The sequence below is a fragment of the Patagioenas fasciata genome, chromosome 2 (assembly GCF_037038585.1).
Source record: "Patagioenas fasciata isolate bPatFas1 chromosome 2, bPatFas1.hap1, whole genome shotgun sequence".
Classification (NCBI taxonomy): domain Eukaryota; kingdom Metazoa; phylum Chordata; class Aves; order Columbiformes; family Columbidae; genus Patagioenas; species Patagioenas fasciata.
In genome coordinates, this window is record NC_092521.1 from 68,827,883 (window position 1) to 68,852,681 (window position 24,799).

A 24,799-nucleotide genomic window follows, 5' to 3' on the forward strand; every position below is an offset into this window, starting at 1 on the left:
GATCTGTCTACCAGGTCTTTTAAACTAATTTGTTCCAGGTCGGTCAGGTGCTGAGGTTTTAGGTGTTTCTTCTTTTATCTCCTTCAAAATGTGTTTAGTCGTTACCAGTTTAAAAGGCTAATTTGCTCACTTTTCCAAGACTTTGAAACTTCTCTGTGCTGAGAAACAGTTTCTCATTCTCCCACTTGGACTTTATTGACTGAACATGATGCTGCACACATTCACAGGCAGAACATTTATTATTTTTGTTGGGACATTTTGCATAGGGTAATGCTCGCAGAGGGTGTTGGATCTCTTGACCAAGATGGTTGGTTGCTGCCTGGATGCTGATGGTACAAACATCCCTCAATGGTGTCTTCAGCATTGAGTCTCCCGAAAGTGTTGTTCTGGTGAGTTCTTATAATTGAGTCAGCCTGTGGACCTATGTGACCACTACACTGTATGCATGACCAGTTTTTGTCAATTATCTTAAACTATGTAAGAAACACCTTACTACCAAGAAACATCTTAACTATGAGAAAAAGACAGCCCCATGTGCCCATCCTTGCATAGGCAGGAACAATTTCCACTGCCTATATAAAATTATGCGCGATTTAGTCAATTCCTTGGACAACAGGAACTACTTGGGGAAATCTGTGGCCATGCATTGCATCCTTCGCCCCAAGTGGTTAAGCAACACAGGGTGTTTCAAAAAGATGGATGCAATTTCAGAGCAGTACATTTCAAAATTAGTTCCATCTTTTTGAAACACCCTGTGTATCTAAAGATACAGGTAATGTCTATCAGATTATGGAGCAGAGCTCCTGCATATCAGCAGGAGCTCCCTGGGGAAACCTCTGGCATGGCCCCAGCTGCTGGGAGAGCTGCAGCTATCAGATTGTTGTTTGGTTGTAAAGTGGCTGGCACATCAGCTGACCTCTTCATTGCCAACCTACCTTAAATTCCAGTGAGTTATTTCTTTGCAGATCCATCTGCTTTTGTAGCTATGCAGTGATCAGCTGGAGAGCTCCTGGACTGGGCAGTCGATTAATGACTCTTTGTCCTTGGCATGCACACAGGCAAAGCCTTTGTATGCAGCTGCACTATAAACTTGAATTTCATCCTTTTAGCACAGCTGTAACTTAAATTCCTTTTCTTTCGACACAATACCTGAACTGTTGACTACTGTTTCTGCTTTGTATCCTCCACAGAGGAACTCTCACTATTATCTTATCCTCACGCAGGAGCACTCAAAAGCATAAGAGGTAAAGGTGGGCTTGAACAAAGCTGTCACTTCCAGAGCACAGCATCACTTTGAGCAAGATATGTCGTCATGTCAGTGGGCAGCTCCCATTTAGACAAAATCAGCAAGAGAAGGCCAGGCCCTCTGGGCTGCTCCTCTTTACCCACTTCCCCTTCAGGAGCATTTTCTAAGGAAGATTGCCCTTTTCTAGTCCAAGTTCCATGAAGTCCAGAGTGTGTTTTGTGTTCCTCTTTGTGTTGCGTGCACACATGACAGCAGCTGTATCACACAACAGACACACTGAACGAACACATTTTTTGCTTTTATTGAAAGCATTTCCTTTGTCTAAACGTGGAAAGTCACATTAACGCAGCTACTGCCCTGCAGGGTATGGACTAGGCACCAAGTTAGCTGCAAAGTGGTGAAACCCATCTGTGTAGCTACTCCCGGAGTACACCCCACTAGGGTTCAGATAAGGCTGAAGACTTCCCTGAGGGATGTTTCTTTCTTGAATGCCTGTGAGACAGACACCTGGAAGCCTATCCACCAAACCCAGCACCACTGTCAGGACCTCCAAGCATTGTGTTTTCATCTGGAAAGGAACCCGCAGTCCTCTGTTCCACAGCAGCCCTAGGACACCTCTTCTAGCCTCCATCTCTCCAACTTTTATGAAAGACTGTGACCCACCTGAACAATATATGCATTAAAAAGATACCCCAAAACTCCAATACTTGAACAGTGTGATAATTTTAAACTGAAGTTATAATAACAAATATAATACCAGCTCTTAGTTTGATAGCAAGTTGTCCTCTTTTATTCATTTCTAATGTTCCACAAGGATGACATTCTCCACGTGAAGATGAGAGATGGGTAAATGCAAATGATTGCATCAAGTACAAAGAGATGAAGGCTCTTTTACAAAGGGAAGAAAGATTCCCAAATGTCTGAACACTGTGCTAGAGCAGCTGGGTCGCAGTTCTTTACAGACAGTAGGAAAAGAACAACATCCACACAGGGAAATGAAAAGGAGCTGACGTGAAGAATGAGAACAGTGAGCGATTCTGGAGGAAGGCAGAATACCCTACCTGGCAGACAGACAGAAGGAAGGAATTACTCCAGTCTTTCAGTGGGATGGTCATCTCTAACCACTCATCTTCAGTTAAAGCTGGAGCACTTAATCTGTCTAACTACGCTGTTCTTTCCTAAGAAAGCAAAAGCCTTCCAACTTATTCGCTTCTCAGCACAAACACCAAAACTTTTTACATGCCAATTTAATGGCCCAATTTGTAAAATCTTAACATTGTGAAATTCGCTTGGAAATATGGAATAAACAAGCAAATTCCACTCCTCCCACCCACTTTGCTCAAGTTACGAAACAGTGCAGAAATATGTAAGGGTTTTTATTAATTGTTATTGTTTGTGTAACAGGTGAATGACCATTTCCATAATGAAAAAAGAAGTTCATTAAATATTTTGAAAACAGATTATTCTTGCATTCTACGTATATATGGGCATTTCCAAACAAATAACCAATCCAGAATACTAGCTCTTGGGCAAGATAAAGCTCACACAGAACTTCCAACATTAATAACCTGAAAAGGGGGAAGGTTTCAAAAATATATAACACACCAACAAACATCAGTTTTGGTAGAAACTAACAGGCACGGTGCTTCTAAACCAGTTATACACTGTTAAAAATCCTCCTCATATAATTCTTCAGTCTTAATAGACTGATCCAAAATGTTCATGAAAAATATAGTTCAAAAATTAGCTGTGCAAATAATTGACACTTCTAAAGAAGTGAAAACGAGTATCAAACATCTATTACATTGCATCCAACCCTGTACAATTGAGTATATGATGCTTCAACTTACATATTTACACTGAAAAAGGTATTTTACCTTCGTGATTACATTTTCTTTGAACATTTAGAGGGATATCAGTGACATACTGTGAAAAAACTGAAAAAGCATAAAATGCTTGATCTTTTAATACTAAGAACTCATGAACATGTACAAAGTCAAGGCATGATTCTTAAATGCATTGGCATTGATTCACTGGCTGCTGTTCGTCAGCTGAGTTGCTTAACTGATCGTATGTACATATGAAACACGCCACAGCTGTGTGGTCAGACAACTTCCACATCCTGGAGGAATTACACACACGGTAATTAGTTGTTCAAACTCATTTGTTCTACTGGGCAATTAGAGCATGTGCGTATGGCCAGCTACAGCAGCCTGGCTTGGGCTGTCACACAGGAGTTCTAACTCAACTGCATTCTCATCTCCCAACCTGCAAACACTTGGCAGCCAGACAAATTTTGTCCTTTCTGGTGTTCGTGGTTTGCACGTCTGTCTGTCTACTACAACTTTTTTTACAAAAATAAAATATATCAGTACATAAGAGACAAACAAATACGATAGTATAACTAGTACCACCAAGGTGAGCAAAATCACAACTGGAAACAGAGTAGTTGGGAAACATATATTCTGTTTATGGATTTTGTTTTGTGTTAGACATTTTTGCTCAGTAACTGGATTAGGTTGCACATGCTACTTCAAAAGATTTATCTGCTGTCTGCTGTGCCCAGACTGAAATGAAGCCAGAAGGAAATAATAAGAAGAAAAACCCACACCTGCTGGAGTTCTCTGTTAAACGTGGATGGGTGTTCACTTAGATGGATTGCTTCTGGGTCATGCAGTAGCTGATTGCCTCGAGCAATTGTCTTGTCAAGTCTAGCGCTCAGTAAATAAAGAACTGCTAATTAAAAAACTGACAACCTACCAACACTAATCAAAGTCTAGTAACAGAAAAAACCAGATGTTATAAACAAAAGGGTAAACACTGAGCCTTTGGGGCCTAAGGCTAGATTAGAAAGGACGAAGAAAAAAAAACAGTTATTCTCCAAAACACATCACACGTTTGAAAAAAATAAGGTAGTTCCTACTGCTACAAGGACCCAAAGAATATTCAAAGTTTTTTAGGAGATTTCAAGCATGGAAATACACTGATTTTTTTTTTTTTTTTTTTAATCTAGATCTGTTTATTTTACTGTGCTAACTAAAGTAAAAAGCTTAAAACTTGGCAAAGTTTGTAAATTTGTAGGCTTTCATGATCATATGTATGTGAACTGGTGAGCCACAAGCTCATGGAAAAGCACACTTCAGTTCTGGGAGAACTGAGACAGTCTGGGAGGGAGGTAGTGGCTGCTGGCGCAGGCTGCATTTAGGCTCCTATCTTCAAATAACAAAGAGGACCTCTCCAAGGAACAGAGACAGGTGCAATGGCTGTAACGCATGGAGGTTCCTGTAAGCTGACCAGGCACCAGCTATTGCGCTGGGATGCAGAGGCAGCAGCACAGCGATGTCGATAACAGAAGTGCACTGTTCGGTTATAACTAAAACCTTGAGCGCATAAAAAACATAAGTTTTCTTAACGTATCTCCATTACGATGAGACTAACATTTTGAGTCTATACACTCTCTAGTATTCAAGCATGGATCTCTACCTCCAATGAGACTTTCAGCAATCTGTTTCTTTATGTGTTATTTTGCGTATTTGGGATGTTTCCTTCATAAAGTACTACTTGTACATTAAGCTGGAAGACAATGCAAGACTGATTAATTTGAAACATGTTATCATTCCCTCCCTCAGAATACTAATACGTACATTTATACACAAACACATTTTTATATTTAAACAAATGTACACCTGTACACGCTGGATTTATATGACAAGCAGCTTGCTCAAACATGGTCTCTTCCAAACATCTGCCTCAAGATCAGTCTTGCTTAAACAAAAAATGAAAAAAAAAAAGAAGAAAAAAGACAGCATTGAGACACAAGGTAAAACATCATGGAAAAGGAACACAATGTGCTACCCTGCTCAGGGGAGATAAATCATACTTCTCTGTTGATGGAGTACGACCATCAACTAGGTACATCACTCTAAATCGAGTTCCGTTTTGCTGCTTCTGATACCTACGGAAGCTGGCTAAGCTGCAGTCTGCAATACACACACACTCACAGAGTTTAAGAGCATGCATAGCTCACTGGAGCATCCATTGTTAGTGAAAGGAAAGGCACCAACACTGCATGCGTCCCATGCAAATACAAGTGCAACGAGGAGTACAAATGGAAACACAGTAGGAGCATGTAACAGCTTCAGACTAACAACTGTGATTGTCCTTACTATGTGTGGTGGATCACGTGAAATCCCATTACTTCCCCTATTTATCAATCATTTTCCTAACATGGCCTTTTCTGCCCTCTTGAACTTCTGTAGTTCAATAGCTAGTTCCCAATATCTCAGATACAGCCACATAAGTCTTCCATTTTGACTTTTGTTTCTGTTCAGCAGATTGCCACAGTAGTTATCATGTTTGAAAATATCTTTTAAGCCACTTTCCATCTGTAGAGCCACAGCAACAGAATCTGTTGCTGCTTTAACTAGCAGATTTTTCTCTATTTCTAGTCTCTGGCTTCTGGGTACAACAAGACTGCAGTAGATGTCCTGTCTTTCTTTAAGCCCCTCTTCAAATTCTTTTAGTAAAATATTGGCTCTCTTTTGCCATTCTTCTTCTTTTGCCAGACAGCTTTGGTACAAGTTACCTGCTGCTCCTGAGTGCAAAAGGACCTGTTTTTCTCGCTCTAACTTCTCCTGCTCCTGTTCTAGGATCCTTCTTTCTTCTACTAGTTTGCGACTCTGTGACACGAGGGCTTCACGGTAACTCAGGGTTCTGTTACGTTCCTTTTCAAGCTCCAACTCCAAATGAGCAACCGTGCGACGATTTTCTGTGATTATATCCCGGTATTTGGCTTCCAGGTCTTTTTGTAAAGATGAATGTCTTCTATAATATTCTTTTTTTTCTCTTTCTATTTCTTTTTGACATTCTCTGGTCCAGATCCAACCTATTATATATAAATAGGACTTCAGACATAAGTATAACACATATAACATTGATGGTTATAATTAACTATGCCTCTAAAGAACCTATTAAGTGGTAAAAAACTTTTTTCCTGCCCTCCCCAGTGACATTCACTTCTGTTCACGTGCCCCACAAAATGTATTTCTGTGGGTTCATGTTTCACAGTAAGCCACATTAAATTATCATGTTTCATTTGAAGTAAAATCTCCCTTAGTCTTTTATTGCTAATACATACACTTCTTGGACTAAAGGAGTAAAAAAAAAAAAAAAAAGTTATGGAGAAACAAACCGGAAGTTTCCAATGCAGGAACTGCACTGAGAACTTTTCAGATCCAGTAAATAAATATGCATTGGCAACTCCTCAGGTTGTTACCTTTGGGCTCTCCAGCACTCATACGGCTCTCATGTGTCCACTTTTCTGAGAGAGCTTTATATATTGGACTTTAGTAAATACAGATTCAATTCCATGTGTAAAAAATGGCCATTGTCTTAATGCTATAAACAGCGTTTCCTGTTTTTAACATTATAGATGAGCAGATCAGGGGAAATTCCTAGATGAAGTGTCACTGTACTGCCAGGCACTCCAGCAGACAGGCCTGGGCACTACTTACGGAAGGCAGCCAAGCCCAGCATGGGGACCAGCAAGGCATAGTTCCATCTGCTGCCTTCTTCCCCAGGCTCTCGTTGATTTGGCAGGATGTTCCAGTTGGGAGGGTCGTTTAAATTATTCATGAAGGCACCTTTGAGTTACAGGAGAGAAGCCGGGACTCAGCGATGCACAGAGGGCCAGGGCCACTCCCACCATCACCCTCTCACTCACACCACATCTAACAGAGAATCACAGAATGTCAGGGATTGGAAGGGACCTCGAAAGATCATCTAGTCCAATCCCTCTGCCGGAGCAGGAACACCTAGATGAGGCTACACAGGAAGGTGTCCAGGCAGGTTTTGAATGTCTCCAGAGTAGGAGACTCCACAACCTCCCTGGGCAGCCTCTTCCAGTGTTCTGTCACGCTCACTGTGAAGAAGGGGTAATGGGTTTAAGCTGGAACATAAGAGGTTCCACTTAAACTTGAGAAGAAACTTCTCAGTGAGGGTAATAGAACACTGGAACAGGCTGACCAGGGAGGTTGTGGAGTCTCCTACTCTGGAGACATTCAAAACCTGCCTGGACACCTTCCTGTGTAGCCTCATCTAGGTGTTCCTGCTCCGACAGGGGGATTGGACTAGATGATCTTTCGAGGTCCCTTCCAATCCCTGACATTCTGTGATTCTATGATTCATATTTAACTGGAACCTCCTGTGTTCCAGCTTGTACCCATTGCCCCTTGTCCTATCATTGGTTGCCAAGAAGAGCCTGGCTCCATCCTCGTGACACTCACCCTTTACATATTTATAAACATTAATGAGGTCACCCCTCAGTCTCCTCCAAGCTAAAGAGCCCCAGCTCCCTCAGCCTTTCCTCATAAGGGAGATGCTCCACTCCCTTCATCATCTTCGTGCCTCTGCGCTGGACTTTCTCCAGCAGTTCCTTGTCCTTCTTGAACCGAGGGGCCCAGAACTGGACACAATATTCCAGATGGGGTCTCAGCACCGGATCTGTTCTGCCCGAGACCCTCACACGGCGGCCCCGTTAATTGGGAACTTTGCACAGACATGCCTTCAGCCAGAGACAGCCTCCCCCGGCCTGCTCCCCAGCCGTCGGCGCTGCCGCTGTTACCGCCCACCCCCTCCCCCAGCCGGCAGCATGGTAGCTGATGCCACCCTCCCAAACCCTCCAGCTCACTCTGCTCTGCTCTGCTCTGCAGCCCCCGCTGACCCGGGGCGATCGGGCCGTAGAGCGAAGCCTCAACCTAGCAGCGCGGGCGCACGGAGCCGCGACGCAGTGTTATCGCTGTCACTTACCTGCCGGCTCCGCCCCCTCCCGGGCTAGCCCATTAGTCTAGAGAAAGAGGGGGAAAGCCCAGGAGGATAACAAGCGAACTCTCCCGAGTCCTAAGGGCTCCCAGTGGTCTGGTCCCGTTCCAGCCCGCTCAGGTGGCGGGACCAGGGGAGGTTTGCGAGGGCACTTCACATACAAGCAGCACGCACTTAGCCCATGACTCCCCCCCCCCCACCACAATTGGTCTTTCCTGCCAAGCCCCCGGGCAGCGGCGCCGTTAGCGGCGGTCTCGCGCATGCGTTCCCGCTGGCTCCTCCGGGTCCGTGCGAAATGGCGGCGGCGGTAGCGGCTTCGCGCAGCTGGGCGAAGCGCTGGCTCCGGCCGGCGGCGCGCGCGGTGAGTGCCTGTCCTCGGCCCGCTCTGCGCTGCTCTCCAGCCGGTGTCTCGGCGCAGGGGAAGGGACCAGACCGCGAGGCTGGCGTGGAGAGCCCCTTCGGGAGGGAGACAGGCCGGCTGGGCTTGGTGACCCCGCGCGTCTCCTGCTCCTCCCTTCAGCCGCGGCGGGAGAGCGCGACTGGCCCCGACCCGGCCTGGCATGGCCCGGCCCGGCCCGCCCTCCTCCCGGGTGCTGCGTGGCGGGCGGCGGCCCGTACCCGCCGTCTCCGCCGTGACCTTGGCGGCGAGCACCCGCCCAGGGGCTGCGGGAGCGGAGCAGCCAAGGGCCATGCGGAGCCGAGTGCCGCCTCACAACGCTCGGTCCTTCCTGGTTCTTTTTGCGGAGTGGAACTGCCCTTGTTACTCAGCTCCTGGGGAAAGGAACTAACCATGGACGTGGCCACGCCGCTTCTCCTGGCCTAGGAAACCTTAGGCTGCTGGCAGGCTCCCCGAGGGACAGGGAAAGGCAGCGGGTGCGGGGTGTGCTGGGCCCTGGGGTGCCTTCCCGATCCCGCACCTGGGTAGAAGGCTCACTGCCGGTCCTGGACCTGCGTGGGAAGCCAGCGTGTATTTGTGCATTGCATAAAGCTCGCTGGCAGTTGTTTCTGGGATGTGCTGCTTAAGGGTTTGACAGTTGTGTTTTACCTGATCTGGGAGCACTCTGTACTGAAGGCTTGTTTCTCTCTGTGGTGAAACGGGAGTTTTCAGTTTCTTTCCACTTTTCTCACTGTGTGTCCAGAATGAGTTTGGGAGTACAAAGACAAATGTACAGGAAAAGATCCTGCTGTAATTGTTACTGTCTTACAAAGCAAGCACAGAAAAGACAACCTACTGTGAGGTGGTGGTGAACCGGCCCTCGTTGGACCTTTCACTTCACAAGGACCATTCTGGTGGCATAACAACTCAAGATTCGTGTGATCTGCATTTTCTTCAAATTTAGTGTAACGCCTTTTTGTGCTTTGTGGTGTTCTGTTCAGACTCATTCTCAGCAGAGCTTAGTGGCACAGAAATTCTTATGCATAGCTTTAGCAAAAAAGTGTATGCAGATGGGAATAGCAGTTCTGAAAACTGTTTTGCGAAAGCTTAGATGTGAAAAGAAAAGCAATCTGCTAAACAGCTGTGTGACTTATTTCATAACTGTTTATAGCGACTTCAGAAAATAACGAGGTGTTTTAAAAGGAAATTAGTTGTTTTTTTCCCTCAGTCATTAGCGCTTTATTTAAGCAATAGTGTGTATGCACAAGCCTGTTTGTTCTGTGCTGTCTTTACATACACAGTAAAGATTTTCTTTGAGTTGCTTTACACAATAACCAAATATATTTTTCACCTATGAGAAAGAATTTATTGCAGTAACAAGACTTGTACTGTTGCCAGAAAAACATTTTGGAAGCAAGCAGTAGTAGTATATGCTAGAGAATGTGTGCTTGCTACATTTAAAGTAGAAAGTGTAGCCTGCCACGTCACTTCAAGTTCTGCTGTTTTAACTTCAGTCACACTCAGGCCTGTGAAAGCATGTTTGCTACAGAGGGGACACCCCATTTTAGCTTCATCTGTGATTCCTGGGAAAGGTGTTTTGCAGATAAGTTACATCTAATACTTATGCTTCATCTGGCTGTCAGTGAACTAGTTTATCTGATTCTGTATGTGAAGTAATTGCCCCAAAGCATGATAAAGGGGATAGTAACTGCCTGGAGGAGGGTACTAACAGAACTCCTTATGAATAGGTGTTAAAACTGATCTTATTTAAAGATGGCTGTAAATACCAAAAGTGTGTTAGCAAATAAGATGACACATCAGATTCACTGTTACGCAAGAAGATAATTTGAAGAAACTAGTATGAGATGATAAAACTAGGCTGGGCTAAGTGTACTGTAGTTTGCTTCAGGAATGGGGGAAGGTATAGACATTTGGAAGTGATAGGGAGGGAAGACCTGCTTGTTAGCATATTTTAGGGTGATTGAACCATGACTGTAACAGTTACTGGAAAAGTCAAGTATCACTCCAGTGCATTTTAGGATGTATTTCAAATAGAGCAGTGCTAATGTCACTGCACAGGGCATTTTTATGGCTTTGTCTTGCTGTTCATATACAGAAGGAATACCAGGTTACAAGAAATGGGAAATATGTACTGTGGAGATGAAAATTTTGATTGGTGTAAGCTATCAAAGCAAACACTGGATATGGGGTAGGCTTGGGTGGTTGGGTTTTTTGTTTTGTTTTTGAATATGCCACGGGAAAGGGAGTGACCTTACTGAAGGGGAAAACTGTTCCCTTGTGCTTCATTTAGACATTAATAAATGGTTCTAAATTGGCCAGTAATTTATAGAGAATGAGAACAAGAAAAATATCTCTGGCTTTTGAAGCAGTGATGAACTGGAAGAGCTTTCCCTACCACCTGATTTTTTTTTTTTAATCTTTGTTACTCTTGACCACCAGAAATAATTCAAATTCTGAGGATTGCCTGACATGAGAGGTATTTTCCATTAATTCCTGTGGTTCCTCTAAAGCTGCCTTCATCTTTGTTTACTTATGAAAAAAGGTAATAATATTACAGCATTAAGGCAATAATACTACAGCATTAATTGCAAACATTCTTGTGTCAATGCAGCCTCAGATAGGTCTGCGAGAGTGGGCAGTGTTAGTGAAGTAAATAACACTGTGTGACACCCTGTTACTTGCAGGCTGTTTTCTCATCCAGTCAGAACTTTTGGTTTTTTAATTTTTTTCTGGGTGTGAATGTAGGAAAGCAAAACTTTCTTTGCATACAGCTTTAAAATATTGTGGTCCAGTATTCTTGTATATTGGCTATCCATGGTAAGTAAAGATTTGTTATAAACGTAGGGTAGCTGAGAATGGAGGAAGTCTTCCTCGTAGAAACATTTGTTCTATAATAGTTGTCTTGACTTCTTTCTGCAGTGGCCAGCAGCATGCCAGACTCTAGCACGCAACTTGCACTTCACAGTCTATGGGAAGAAAAATGCTTCTACAAAGGTTTCTGATTCGGTATGTTTGTACTTCTTTACATCTTAAGTAACAGATTAGATAATAAAGTTAATGTCTGAGGTGCACGAAACAACCAGGTATTTGGCTTTTAGTGGAATGTTGTGTTCAAGTACATAGTGAGTCTGAATTGCTGAACTGCATGGCTGTTTTTAATGATAGTTTTCACCCAGGAGAGTATATAACAGATTGTAGCATTTGCTGCAAGACTCTATTAAGAACATTAAACGTATGCTACTTGTGTCTCCATGAAACTTAAGTTTAACCTGACTTGAAATATTTGTGATCATAACAAACTGATTTGTTTTTCCAGATTTCCACACAATATCCAGTAGTGGACCATGAATTCGATGCAGTTGTTGTGGGTGCAGGAGGAGCAGGTCTGCGGGCTGCGTTTGGTTTGTCAGAGGCTGGATTTAATACAGCATGTGTTACAAAGCTGTTTCCCACCAGATCTCATACTGTTGCTGCACAGGTGAGGTAGAACAAATGTTTAAAATAAAGTCATCTTTCAGAAAGTAGATTTGGTTACGCACATGAACATCGCATTTCAAGGTCACGCTTCCTTTTAAAAATATTGCATCTTTTGGAGGGCAATATATGTTTAGGTTCTATTTAGTGCTTTCTCACTGCATTCAGTATAACTTTGCAATTCATTGTGTTACACAAAACAGAGCAAAATAAGGGCCGTTGTGAAACTCATAAGTTGCAAAGGTTTTTCATAGCCGCGTTAAATCTGACTTCACTGTATTTCTTGTACATAGAGGCATAAATGGCACGTCATTTTTAACAGAAGTGAGGAAAAGCTACTAGAACGGTACTTCAGTAATATAATTCCAGGAAAATGCATTTTCATTTTCAGGGAGGAATCAATGCTGCTCTGGGAAATATGGAGGACGATAACTGGAGGTGGCATTTCTATGACACAGTGAAGGGGTCTGACTGGCTGGGTGACCAGGATGCCATACACTACATGACTGAGCAAGCCCCCGCTGCAGTGATAGAGGTGAGACTCACTGGAATTGATGTCAGCTATAAGTATTTATAACACAGGCTAGCTTCTGAAGAGATCTTCTTACTAGGAACATGGTAAAACAACTTGTTGGATTGTTACGCACAAGAGTTTCTGATGCTGTATTTGGGTTCAACAGCTGGAAAATTATGGGATGCCGTTCAGCAGAACTGAAGAAGGAAAAATCTATCAGCGTGCATTTGGTGGCCAGAGTCTTCAGTTTGGAAAAGGAGGACAGGCTCACAGATGCTGTTGTGTTGCAGACAGGACAGGACACTCGCTGTTACATACTCTGTATGGCAGGGTAAGCAGCTGTGAAATAAACTCGATTTAGCTTTTGTGTTTGCAATGAATGATTTATTTCTCTTTTCCCTCCTGCCCCCTCTGCCAGAGTTTGAACTAAAACAAAACATGTGGCTGTTGATATATTGATGAGGAATCTAGGGGAATGACTGATAAAAATTCAGGATTTTCTTCCTTCCTGAAGCAAAGTGGAAAGATGCAGCCTACGCAATGCTTTTATTTTGTCAGCAGTATGCAGAAATAGAATAAATTGAAATATGGTAATTATAATGGCTCTCAAGAAGACAACATGTTAATTAGTGTACCCTGTTAGCTTTGTGGTCTGGAATAGTTCTTCACTGTTAAAACTTTTGTGTCTGTTAACTAGACCCAAAGAGAATTTATGTAAACCTTCTTCAAAAAACTTTTTTCAAAAAATCTGACACAGCAGCATTGGGGAGCTCTAAAAAGAGGTACAAAGCAGGGTTTTCTTTCACTCATGTTCAAATAGGAAGCAGGGGAAAACGGTATAAATGCCTGAAGGCCTAATGTGCATTTCTGAGCTTGCTCTGTGGAAAGTGACTTGTGTTCAAGCGTCTGTTCCTATGAGTTCTGCAAGCCATAACTGAAGAAAAATTTAGTTGTTTTAAAATGGTAGTAAGCTACTTGAAACCTGAAATTAAATACCTAGTAGCTAATGTTTTTTTTTATTTACTTAGTAGGTAGCTAATTGCTCACCTTCAGGTTCACACTATACATGCTACTGCAATACAAACACTCAGTGCTGCCAAACATTGCTCTGATCCTTGAGGGCAAGAAGGAATGTTTGACTTGATGCCCACTGCTTCTGCTGGAATGCAAGGCTCCAGGAGATATATTCCACTTCTCTGCGAGAGGTGCAGTAAAACATGCTTGTACATGGATCAAGCACCACAGCTGACTGAAGTGTTGCCAAATGCAGCGGGAAATAACAAGCCGTGCTGGCTAGTTAGGACTTCTCAGAATTAACTGGTTTCGTAACTCCGTGTGTCTCTTTAAGGTAGAATAGATCTATTAGCAAGTTTTAATAAAGAATTGTGAGGAAACTGGCTGCCCTGAGAGTTGTTGGGGGTGATTTTTATCCTGAGACAGCCTGTGTGCATTAACAGTTTGGAAGAAAAGTTACTTTGTTTTTTTGATTTTTCTAAAAGTTCCCTCTTTTTTAAAAAAATTTCTTCCAGTCTCTAAGATATGATACAAGCTACTTTGTTGAGTATTTTGCCTTGGACCTACTGATGGAAAATGGAGAATGTCGTGGTGTTATTGCCCTTTGCATTGAAGATGGGACTATACATCGCTTTAAAGCAAAGAACACTGTCATTGCCACTGGGTAATGTACTTTTTATGAGGAAGAACAGAAACTTGAGCATGCTACTAGTTGAAAAATCTATGTGTTTGTACATGTTTTTGAATCCATAGTGTGGAGATGACGTTGACTTGAACATAATTCATATGTTGATCCTCCCTCCTCCTTTCATTAAAAGCAATATAATTGTATTCAGTCATTGCCTCTCAGAGAAGGCATAAACTAATTTTTTGATCAAGTGTAAATTTAATATGAGATCTACCTTTGTGTTCTGGAAAAATTACATGAAGTTGGAATGTGTAAAAACAGTATGTATGGTCCAAGTGGCCTTAAATTTTTGAAACAAGCTGTTTAGAGCTGACATCGTTGCAATGCTACCAGCATGTGTGTATATATCTAGGGTTCTGAGTTTCCTGTGAGAAATGGCTTTTTTCAAAATTCTGGAGAATCTGTTACAGTAAGATACCAATGTAAGTCTGTAGGATGAAATTATCAGAAGATGGGTGTAATGTAACATTACTTGGTTGCAAAAATGTATATGTTTTTAATAGAATACTGTATGTATTAGTCTTCTGCTGCTTATGGCTGTCTTGTATCTGTCTCAGTACGCAAAATATATATAAACATATTCAGTCAAAGAAAAATATTTAGTTCTGTTGCCTACATAATGTGGCTTTATTAAAGTTGAGGCTGTTTTCATGCTTCCATGCTTTGAAGTACAGACAGGATGTAGATTGCTGTTTCTTCTGAGAGTTTGTCCTGGAATTGGGAGTATTGGCAGTTCTCAGTAACATTGGAAGCTAACCTGTTTGCTTTAGGCATAAGAATTCATGTTTAGTACCTAATTTTAGACAACTAAGTCTTAGATTTCAAAAATATAAAATTGGGACGATATTGAGGATATAAATGATTGTTATACGCTGTCTGATAAAACTGCTAGTAATAGTTCAAATAAAGTCTAATGGCATTGGATTGAGAGAACTTTCTAAAGTAACTCTTGTCTGGCCAGAAGGCTCTAATACTAACCTAACTATCCTGCTTCGGAATTGTTACTCTCTTTTGTGGACCTTCTGTCACCAGCTATTTTTCAAATATGGTTCAGCATAACAGAGGAGTACCAATTTTCTTTTGTTTGAACTTAGTGTAGGAGATGGCAAAACTAATGCATCTTGCTTATTAACCTTTTGCTCTCTTTCCACTGTAGTGCAAAAAGTGTAGTTGAATGTTCTGATGTTTTTTTTTTTTTTTTTTTTGTCTACTAATTCTGTTAACTTTTGTGTCCTGTAGTGGGTACGGCCGCACTTACTTCAGTTGTACATCTGCTCATACTAGTACGGGTGATGGCACTGCTATGGTCACTCGAGCTGGTCTTCCTTGCCAGGACTTAGAATTTGTACAGTTTCACCCTACAGGTACAGAATATGGAACAATACTTACAACATTCTTTTTAATAATTTGGACAGATTTTTTGTTCTTTTAAAATGTGCTCAAGTCAGTTTGTGCTTTTCTGCAGCACTGCATTCATTGCTTGTGACAGGCATTCAGACTTTTCTGCATGTGCTGTGGAATATAAATCTGAGAGTAAGACTTAAAATATGAGACAGGGGTCTCAGCTGTTCTAATTTAAAGGCCAGTGTTAAATGTTTCAAGGTGCTGTCTTTATCATACCACTGGGTTTTATGAATTACAAGTTGAAACCACTTCACCTCTTAAGCTTTAATTTCCTCTTGTCTTTAAAATATTAAAATATTTGATATTAGATACAGGAGCAGTGGGATAGATGCAAATGTTGGGGAGCTATATACTAGAATCTTTTGTGGGGGTGAGGTAGTTGAAGTAAAAGTATATATTGACGACTGTAGTTTTATGGGACAGGATCAGTATCTAAACTGTGGACAACGATGGTCACAGACTAAAAAGTGAATATCTGCTTTTTTTTGGTGGTAGCTAAATAAATGCTCACTTTTAACTTGTGATAAGTGGTGATTTTTTTAATTGTTCGCTTAGTTTTATAGTGTTATTCATGTTGTGTCTTAGAGATCCAATGTGCATTTGACTTAGCTAAGGTTTTTCTAGTCAAAGAAGCTCCATTGCTTGTCTGATAATTCTGTAGCTTTTAACATAAGTATCAAGTGCATGAGTTGGTTAGCATTTTTATTTTCTATCATGACCAGTGCTGAAGGCTGACAGGTAGGCTTCCTTCTCTAAAGGAAAAGCAAACCGAGTAAGTTTTCATATTCCACACAATTTGAATCCATCCTGTACTGCCTCAGCACAGGAGAAGAAGGAACAAAAATGAGCAAACTGTCCTTGAGATAATAATCTTCTGGTTTACTTAAAAATCTTGAACAAAGTAAATGCTGAAGGTCTACAAAATCTTTGTAAAACTCTCCTTACATATTGCTGGGGGCAGATCTCTTCTAGTTTCAATATTTTGGTGTTCCAAATGAACTTACTTACCTTCCTGGAAGAGTGTTTGAAAGGAATAACGGTACTCATTTCTGAGCAGTCTTGGGGAACAGTTACTAGTGGTATGATTAGGGATTAGAGTGGAATAAAATCTACCCCTGTGATTTTTTCACATTATTTTGAGAAAACCTTGTTTATTCAGTCCTGGTTGTCCTGATTATGAAGCTGTCAAGAGAATATCTCATTTGATTATTATTTTCTTTCTTGACAGGCATCTATGGGGCTGGCTGCCTTATAACAGAAGGATGTCGTGGAGAGGGAGGTATTCTAATTAACAGTCAAGGTGAAAGATTTATGGAGAGATACGCTCCTGTTGCTAAGGATCTGGCTTCCAGGGATGTAGTATCTCGTTCTATGACCATAGAAATCCGTGAAGGAAGGTTAGTTAAATATTCTAACAAAGCTGCAGAATGAATACTTAATCATACTAGACTCTATGTGTTAAAATAATTAATTTTATAAACACCTGATAATTCATGGGAATGAGCTTTAACAACTGTTAGCTGAACACTGCAACATGGTGCAAACAATGGAAATAATGTGGTGCTCTGTTCTCTTGACTAATTATCCTAAATTTTTACATCTTTTTTGCAGTGATATAGGGTTTAAATTATTAAATGCTGTGAATTACTGTAAAAAGAAAGCTGGGAGGTGAAAACTATGTGTAAATTCTGCCAGCTTCAATAGTCTTAGCTTCAACAGCTAGATATTAATTTTTGCCAGATAACCTTTGAAAAAATTATAAGTTAAAATCTTTCTCTAATGGGATTAGAAGTATAACTAGTGTTTACAGAATTCCTGTTCCATGTTCCTATGTTGACTTGTGTGGTGGTTTTGTCCTTTTTTTTCCTTTCTTTCGGTAGGGGTTGTGGTCCTGAAAAAGACCACGTGTTCTTGCAGTTACACCACTTACCACCACAGCAGCTAGCAACCCGCCTCCCAGGAATTTCAGAAACAGCAATGATATTTGCTGGAGTCGATGTCACTAAAGAGCCTATTCCTGTTCTGCCAACTGTGCATTATAATATGGGAGGTATTCCTACTAACTACAAAGGGCAGGTAAGTAATAGATCACTTTTAGGATTTTTTTTTCCCCAGCATGATAATAGGAAACTATTTTCCAAATATTAAAGCATGAACAATGTTTTTCATAAATGTAAGGATACTGAATAACATTGTTACAATAATAATATTATAAGAATGATGTCAGAATACTTAGAGCATCTGCTTTGTTTTTGTAAATAACTTGAGAGCCATGTGTTGGCCCATCTGGAGATGAGAGTTTGAAGAAACATCTAAAATGAAGTTACTGTTATGTCTGACAATTTTCTGTTTATTAAGTTGATGATGGTATATAGTTGAAAAATGATCTAACTAGGGCTCTCTTACAATCTGTAACTCAAGTTAATGTATATTAATTCTCTGTAACTCCTGTAATGTTTACACTAAAGCGTAATTCTTCAACTCATACTAGTTAGAAGTCAATGTGATGATGTCAGCTGCATTTTTCTGTTTCAGTGTATTGTACTTGTTAATTTCTCAATGTAAACTTTTGCCTTAGAAATGTGTGCAGATCAGATTTTCTTCATGTGCTTTTCTGACTTGCTGCAGAATTGTGCTGAAGAGTACACGGTTCTGTTTCATAGGCATAACTAAAGAAATCATAGGTTTTAGTGCCATCTGTATTTGTGCAGTGTTACTATTTGCCCTTTAGAACTAAGTTATTTATGGTTTTAGAGTTGGAGACAACTTCAAATTGCTGTGTTTCATCCTTACATGCACATGACCTTTGCAAATAAGGAAGTTTGCACCATTAAAAAGTATTTAAGAAATGAGTATTAATTGTCTGATATCATAGGTGATTACACATGTGAATGGTCAGGATAAAGTGGTGCCTGGTTTATATGCTTGTGGGGAAGCAGCCTGTGCATCTGTCCATGGCGCAAATCGACTTGGAGCAAACTCACTTCTGGATCTGGTGGTCTTTGGTCGTGCTTGTGCCCTTACTATCGCAGAGACGTGCAAGCCTGGTAAGTGTCATGGTTTATCTGACCTTATTAGAGACATTTGCCTTTATGATTACATTTCTGCCCAAGAAAGAGTTGTTGCTACCTAATTCAAATTCAGACTGCTAGGCATAGACTCTGATTTGCTAGAAAAGGCAGAAATCAGTGTTTATACTTTTTATAGGCATGTTATTTGCAATGCAATGCTTGTCATTAACATTTGCTTTGTGAATTGATCTTCAAACTAGAATTGGGTCAATGCTATTGGCAAAAACAGTAGATATTTTTCACAAACTAGCAAAACAGAATATTGAAGACCAACTTCTCTACATCCTTCAGTGCATCTTCTATATCAGGATGTACTGTCTTACACTTGGCACTTTATTATAGAGGAATTTGCTGCCGCCTTGTTGATTTGTAAGTTGGACTGCATGACAACAGATGGATACTAAAAATCGTAGCATCTCATCCCCTGTATGTGAATGATCACTGCTGAATGTTATTTTTAAATAATCTGGTTCAGCAACAGTTACTGAGCTGAAAATAGCCAAACCAAACCCCTACTGACCGAAAAACCAGCAACCCAGACAAACAAAAAGCCCCAGCCAACCAACAAAACACTGTAAGTGGCAGTTAGATTGCCAGAGCAGCTCAAGTCCAGAAGTAGTCATTTGTTTTATTATTACTTAATGTCCAAATTAATGAGACTGTTTGGTTTTTTCAGTCTGATTCTGCACAAAGTGCACAGAGTAATAGTTCCTGATGGAATCAGTTTGGATCTAGCAATGCATGTTGACTCTGGCTTTGTGCAAAACTTTCTTTGGATCAGTCTTTCTGGGGCTCCTTTGAATTTGAATTTGCAGGAAGGTTTTTGTTAGTCTGAGTGCAAAGCTTCATGAGAAATGAAGTGTGCTGGTAACAGATGGGTTCCAGTATTAGAGGTAAGATGCAGAACTCGTGTAACTGCCAGGCTTATTGACTGGTCCCGTAAGAGGTCTGAGAGAGTGCAGGAGTTTTGGAGGTAAGGAGACAAGGAAGGTATGGGGGAAGGCGGTAAGGAGCCACAAACTTATTCCATAGTTTAGGAGAATTTGCGTCAAGTGCTGCTTTTAAGGAATTAACAGCATATTTGGCAAAACCTATAAATTCCCTACTAACTATCACAGGAAAGAATGTGATTCATATATTCCACCAAGAACTTTATTTTTAAGTGTATGGATACTATTGGTGCATGTTCAGGAAAGTTACAGTTCACCTGTGCTTCTAAGGAAGAAAAGAGATTGTGTTTTAGTCAAATCTGACTTTTAGTAGTTGCTAGTCTATGAAACTGCCAGAAACTAAAACCAAACCTGACCTACTAAACTTAATTGAAACTTTCTTATTAGGAGAACCAATTCCCTCCATTAAACCAAATGCTGGTGAGGAATCAGTTGCTAATCTTGACAAATTAAGATTTGCTAATGGAACCATAAGAACTTCAGAAGTGCGACTTAACATGCAGAAGGTAAGCCTGGTGATGCTCGTGAGTATACAGTGGGAGAAGCTGCAAGTAAAAGAGATGGTTTTGTCACTTTGCGATATAGTTCAGGAGTCATTTTGCAAAAGTAAAAAGCAGTGTGAGAAAGTAATTCTGTGCACAGTAAAGGCTGTATCAATTTTATTAGTTTCTTCATGGTAACTCCTCTTGGGTAGTTAACCCAGTGTATAATAGAGTGGAGTTTACTCTGTGGTGAAAACAGCTGGTCAAAACAGCCCTATGTCAATCTCTGTTGGAACTAATGAAGTTATGTGAGATATTGTGCATATGCAGCATATGAAACTGATTTTGTTTTACTGTATTGCAGACAATGCAAAACCATGCTGCTGTATTTCGTACTGGTCCTGTTCTCCAAGAAGGCTGCGAGAAAATTAGCCAAATTTATGGTGATCTGGCTTATCTAAAGACATTTGACAGAGGTAATTTGATAGCTAAGAATACACCTTTGTCAGAGTACTCTTTGGGAAAAAGTATTTCTTTTCTTCTCTTAGCCGCCTTATGTGTTTCTTGAAACTATGACTAAAGATTCTGATTATTTTGAATCTTTCAAAATATTTTATAGAGCCCTACATGCTAAACATGGTAATTATGATCTTACTGGACATTTTCTGGTTGCATACTCTTTCAAAGATGCACAGACTGAAATCATATTTAACTATATAAGGTACTAGCTTCTGTTCTCTCAGACTATGATGTGACGTTGTTCAAATACTAAGGTCAACTTTAACAATATCTTCTGAAAAGATGAAGTTGCAAAAAGGGTGCAAGACTGTTCATAGGCTGAATGCTCAGTTTTCGTTCTTCAGCTGAGCAGATAGCTCTGCATACGGAGACTTTCATGTTTTGCAGTGTATCTTAGGAGAACTTGGTCAAATAAGTACGACTGCTGAGGTACCTTTTTTCCACTCACATTATGTATTTCTCTCTAACTACTGCTATTGGACACATATCGTAACACTGAAAGTAGAACTGGCTTTCTTGGACAACTCTCACCAAGAATCAAGAAAAGTGTTGCAATAGCTTAGACTATACGGATCAAAGTGAAGATACATTCACATAAGTGAACTTGAATCCACCTTGTAGATACTTCAATGAAGAGGAGTATTGGATATCTAGCAGCTTTTTTTTTCTGCTCTCCAAGGGTGGGAAGGAAGGGAAAGCCCAGTTGCTGAATCTGCTAGGGATCTACTTAAAGAGCTACCCTCTAGCCAGGTCTTGTGATCTGAAATGAGGTGTGGGGACTGAGTTGTAGGTATGATATAAAGCAGGCAAGAATCTGTGGTATGATTTTGTCTCAGTAGTACACACGCAAAAGTGACACCTGGTAGAATTACCAGTTTTTTTCAAAGATTCATTATGATTGTTTGGGTGTAGGAATTTGAGCTTCACAATATATAATTCAGTATTGCAGAGTACTGTGACTGTAGTAGGTAGAGCATTAGCTAGTTTGATTCTAAGTATCAGCAGTAGGACAGAAGTAAACGGAGAAATAACTTGTTTGTAGAACACCTTCCACAGTATTTTAATATTTTACTAGGTATTGTGTGGAACACTGACTTGGTGGAGACTCTTGAACTGCAAAACCTGATGCTTTGTGCTCTACAAACCATTTATGGTGCTGAGGCTCGCAAAGAGTCCCGGGGTGCTCATGCAAGAGAGGACTATAAGGTATAAATATTCTATGTGACCTGGATGTAGGATTGAATTTCCTTGTTATGTATCCTTGTACGGATTATTTAAAAATTGTAATTTACTTAAAATACGACCTTCAGAGTCTTGAGTTAAGATTAGGGGAGTATTTGTTTGGGGTGCCATCTGCTCTGTTTGATCTGTTCTTATTTGTTATGTATAAAATGACCAGTAGGTACAACCCTGGGTAATGATTTTGAGAGAAGAGTAGTTCCATGTATGCATCTGAATGATTAGAGAGGTCTAAAGGAGAACTATAACAATAATAAGGTAATGAATGCATAAACAGGACTTCAAGCAGAATAATTGTTCTGTGCAAGGAACATTACCTTGAATACTGAGGCTTAACATGGGCTTTAAAATTTGACAGGGGCGATATTAAGATAAAGCTTGCTGGCTATTAGGAGACACACTGTATTACAGCTGTAACTGGAATGGAACTAATAATGTGGTCATAAAGTAATATGCAGATACCATTTCTGGTCTATACTAACCTAATTTTATCCTTAGGTACGGGTAGATGAGTTTGACTATTCTAAGCCACTCCAAGGCCAACAACAGAAGCCATTTGAACAGCACTGGAGAAAGCACACCCTTTCATATGTGGATGTCCCATCTGGGAAGGTACATTGAGCCTGACGTTTGAGGATCTTTCTTGCGATCAACAGACAGCTGCTCTCATAGGCAGATGCTGATATCTTGATAATATGCGTTTGCCACTGTTTGAGATACCTGTTACTGTTTAGTGTACTTAGAGCAAAATGGAAAAAAAAAATCAACATTTATTCAGTCGTTGAACAGTAGGCATCACTGGGAAAAGTTACTGTTGATCTTTGGGAAGTGACTTTGTGATTTGAGCTGGAATTGTTTTTCCCTTTGTATCAGGCTAGTTCTAAAGCATTTTTCTTCGGTGGCAAAACCTGTTGTTGGTGTGTTTAGCATGACGTTCTTATGGTATTTTGAAGACAGAGAAATCTGACCCTACAGTAGTCTTGAGTGTTGTTTTTTGTATCCTGTTCTCTTAACCCTCTTCATTTCCTCGTTCCCAATTCCAACTTCATTGAATCTAGTTTGAGGACAAGTGAGAACACTTCACTTTCCTGAATAGCTGCTGAGGATGGAAAGATTGAGTGACACAGTTCTGTCTCCTAACTGGTCCATTGTGTTCTCCAAGACTTTCCTAGCTTAAAGAACTAGGAACTAGCTATCTTACCCAAAATTTTGCTCTAGTCCAAATGGCCTTTTTGAAATAGTAATCTTCCAATATAATTTCTGGTCAGGCTTTACTGTTAAGGAATTTTACAGTGGTAACTTGGTGGAACTTAAATGTTCCTTGTAGGTTACTAACATTTTTTTTTTTCCTATGGAAGGAAAAGAATAATGGAGAAATTAGCTTAACATCAGTGAAGTAATTCAGTTATCTGTGTTATTCAGGCATTCCTGTTAGCTAGGCTGTCTTGTTTAGGTACAAGAGGTTTATTTGTCTTAAAGCTCTTTGCACTCTTTTACTTTAGGTTACTTTGAAATACAGACCTGTGATCGACAGAACTTTGAATGAAGAAGACTGCTCCACTGTCCCACCTGCTATTCGCTCATACTAGTAACTTACCTTCAACTTGCAGTCCTCTCCCAGAGAGGGTTAGTGTACATAAGCATAGCACAAGCAAATCGAAACAGTATTGTCACTATCAATTAATGAAGAATGCTGACTAAACTCTTCTCCAGCTTGTATTCTGCTGTGGCTTACTGTACAGTTATGAAAATGGAATGAAGGACAGCTTATGTTCTTTCACCCATCTGTCAAAACTGATAGGGAAAACACAACATGTGTCTAAATAAAGTGATTAGAAGTCTTGTATTTGTTTCAATATACTGTTATGTACATAATTAGAATGCATTTATTTTGAATGTATAGTTATTTTCATATTTGAAGATAAGAAATGCATTGCAATAGCTCTAGACAAGATTGAGATGCTGAATTTTATGATGGGCTAAATGTAAGCATAATTGCTGATTGTAAGCAACATGAAAGAAAATGATGCATTAGTGATCTCAACTTTGTTTTTTTCTAAATCTAAAATTGTAAAAATTGTCAGACTGTTGTTTTACTGAAGGAAACAAGATAGGTCTAGCCCAGTTAATTTATCCAGAATATGCCATGAACAGAATATAATCTTCATCGCTAATCTCTACTATCTCTGGAACTTCTGAAGATGTTTTTGTGGTGTTTTCTGTTTGCATATTTCTTAGACTGTCTTTTCTCTCAGAGTACCAAGGGGCAATTTTGCAGCAGACTCACCTAAATGTTAAAGCTTACCGTCTGTTGTGCCAAGATGTAACTTCTAAGGCAGCATTTGCACGTTTTTTAGCAGCATTTCTGTGAATAACTCCCAGTCCTTAGAGGACTAAAGTGTAGCTGTGCAGATGGCAAGCAAATGGAGCATTTCATAGTTTTTGAAACGTTTTTTTCAACTGCCAAGTATTTGCTGTTGAAAGAAATGAACGTTGGAGAAACTGAAATGTCGGAATGTTGTGAGTGATGCTTGGAAAAACTGAATACACCATATTTCACTCTTGTGTTTCTGTACCTTGTACAAGGGACTTGAGACTGGACGTGGAGAAATGTTGCATGGGCAGGAAGGGAAAAGGTAAAAAATTACTTGGCTTTCTCTATAGAAGGATCCCTGACTGTCGTTAAGGGGAAAGGATCTTTAAAAAGATTACAATAAAGCAGGATAAACGACTACCTTCTTTCCCAAGCCTGGAGCTCTCTGTTCCCGCGGCAGAGGGCGGGGACTCCGCCGCGGCTCCGAGGCCGCTGGAGCGCCGGGCGGGGAGGAGGGGCTGGGGAGGAGAGATCGCCCGAGGCCGGGCGGAACCTGCCCTGGGCGCCCGGGCGGGGGCCGCACTAAACCCGCTATTGCGCAGGCGCTGGCCTTTCGGGCCCGCCCGCCACTGAGGCGGTTCTCCCGGGGCTGGCTGCCCCTCGCCTGA

At 40.8% G+C, this 24,799-nt stretch overlaps 2 protein-coding genes across 3 annotated transcripts; one reads left to right on the plus strand and one right to left on the minus strand.

Moving 5' to 3' along the window:
• Positions 1–2,013: 2,013 nt before the first annotated feature.
• Positions 2,014–8,237, minus strand: CCDC127 (coiled-coil domain containing 127). Of its 2 annotated transcripts, none has more exons than XM_065832590.2 (3): positions 8,054–8,237; positions 6,760–6,888; positions 2,014–6,131 (listed from the first exon to the last, which is right to left on the minus strand). In XM_065832590.2, the coding sequence occupies exons 2-3, from the start codon at positions 6,878–6,880 to the stop codon at positions 5,461–5,463; spliced, it is 792 nt and encodes a 263-aa protein (XP_065688662.1). In that variant the 5' UTR covers positions 6,881–6,888; positions 8,054–8,237; the 3' UTR covers positions 2,014–5,460. The 2 variants fall into 2 exon arrangements, with proteins under 2 accessions (XP_065688662.1, XP_065688660.1); XM_065832588.2 differs by lacking the exon at positions 8,054–8,237 and adding an exon at positions 7,935–8,053.
• Positions 8,238–8,289: 52 nt separating this feature from the next.
• SDHA (succinate dehydrogenase complex flavoprotein subunit A) lies at positions 8,290–23,663 on the plus strand. The gene is made up of 15 exons (XM_065830948.2): positions 8,290–8,426; positions 11,382–11,468; positions 11,779–11,940; positions 12,328–12,471; positions 12,617–12,781; positions 13,980–14,128; positions 15,392–15,516; positions 16,785–16,953; positions 17,437–17,632; positions 18,432–18,603; positions 19,965–20,083; positions 20,424–20,535; positions 21,654–21,784; positions 22,316–22,429; positions 23,320–23,663. The coding sequence occupies exons 1-15, from the start codon at positions 8,361–8,363 to the stop codon at positions 23,404–23,406; spliced, it is 1,998 nt and encodes a 665-aa protein (XP_065687020.1). The 5' UTR covers positions 8,290–8,360; the 3' UTR covers positions 23,407–23,663.
• The last annotated feature ends 1,136 nt before the right edge of the window (positions 23,664–24,799 follow it).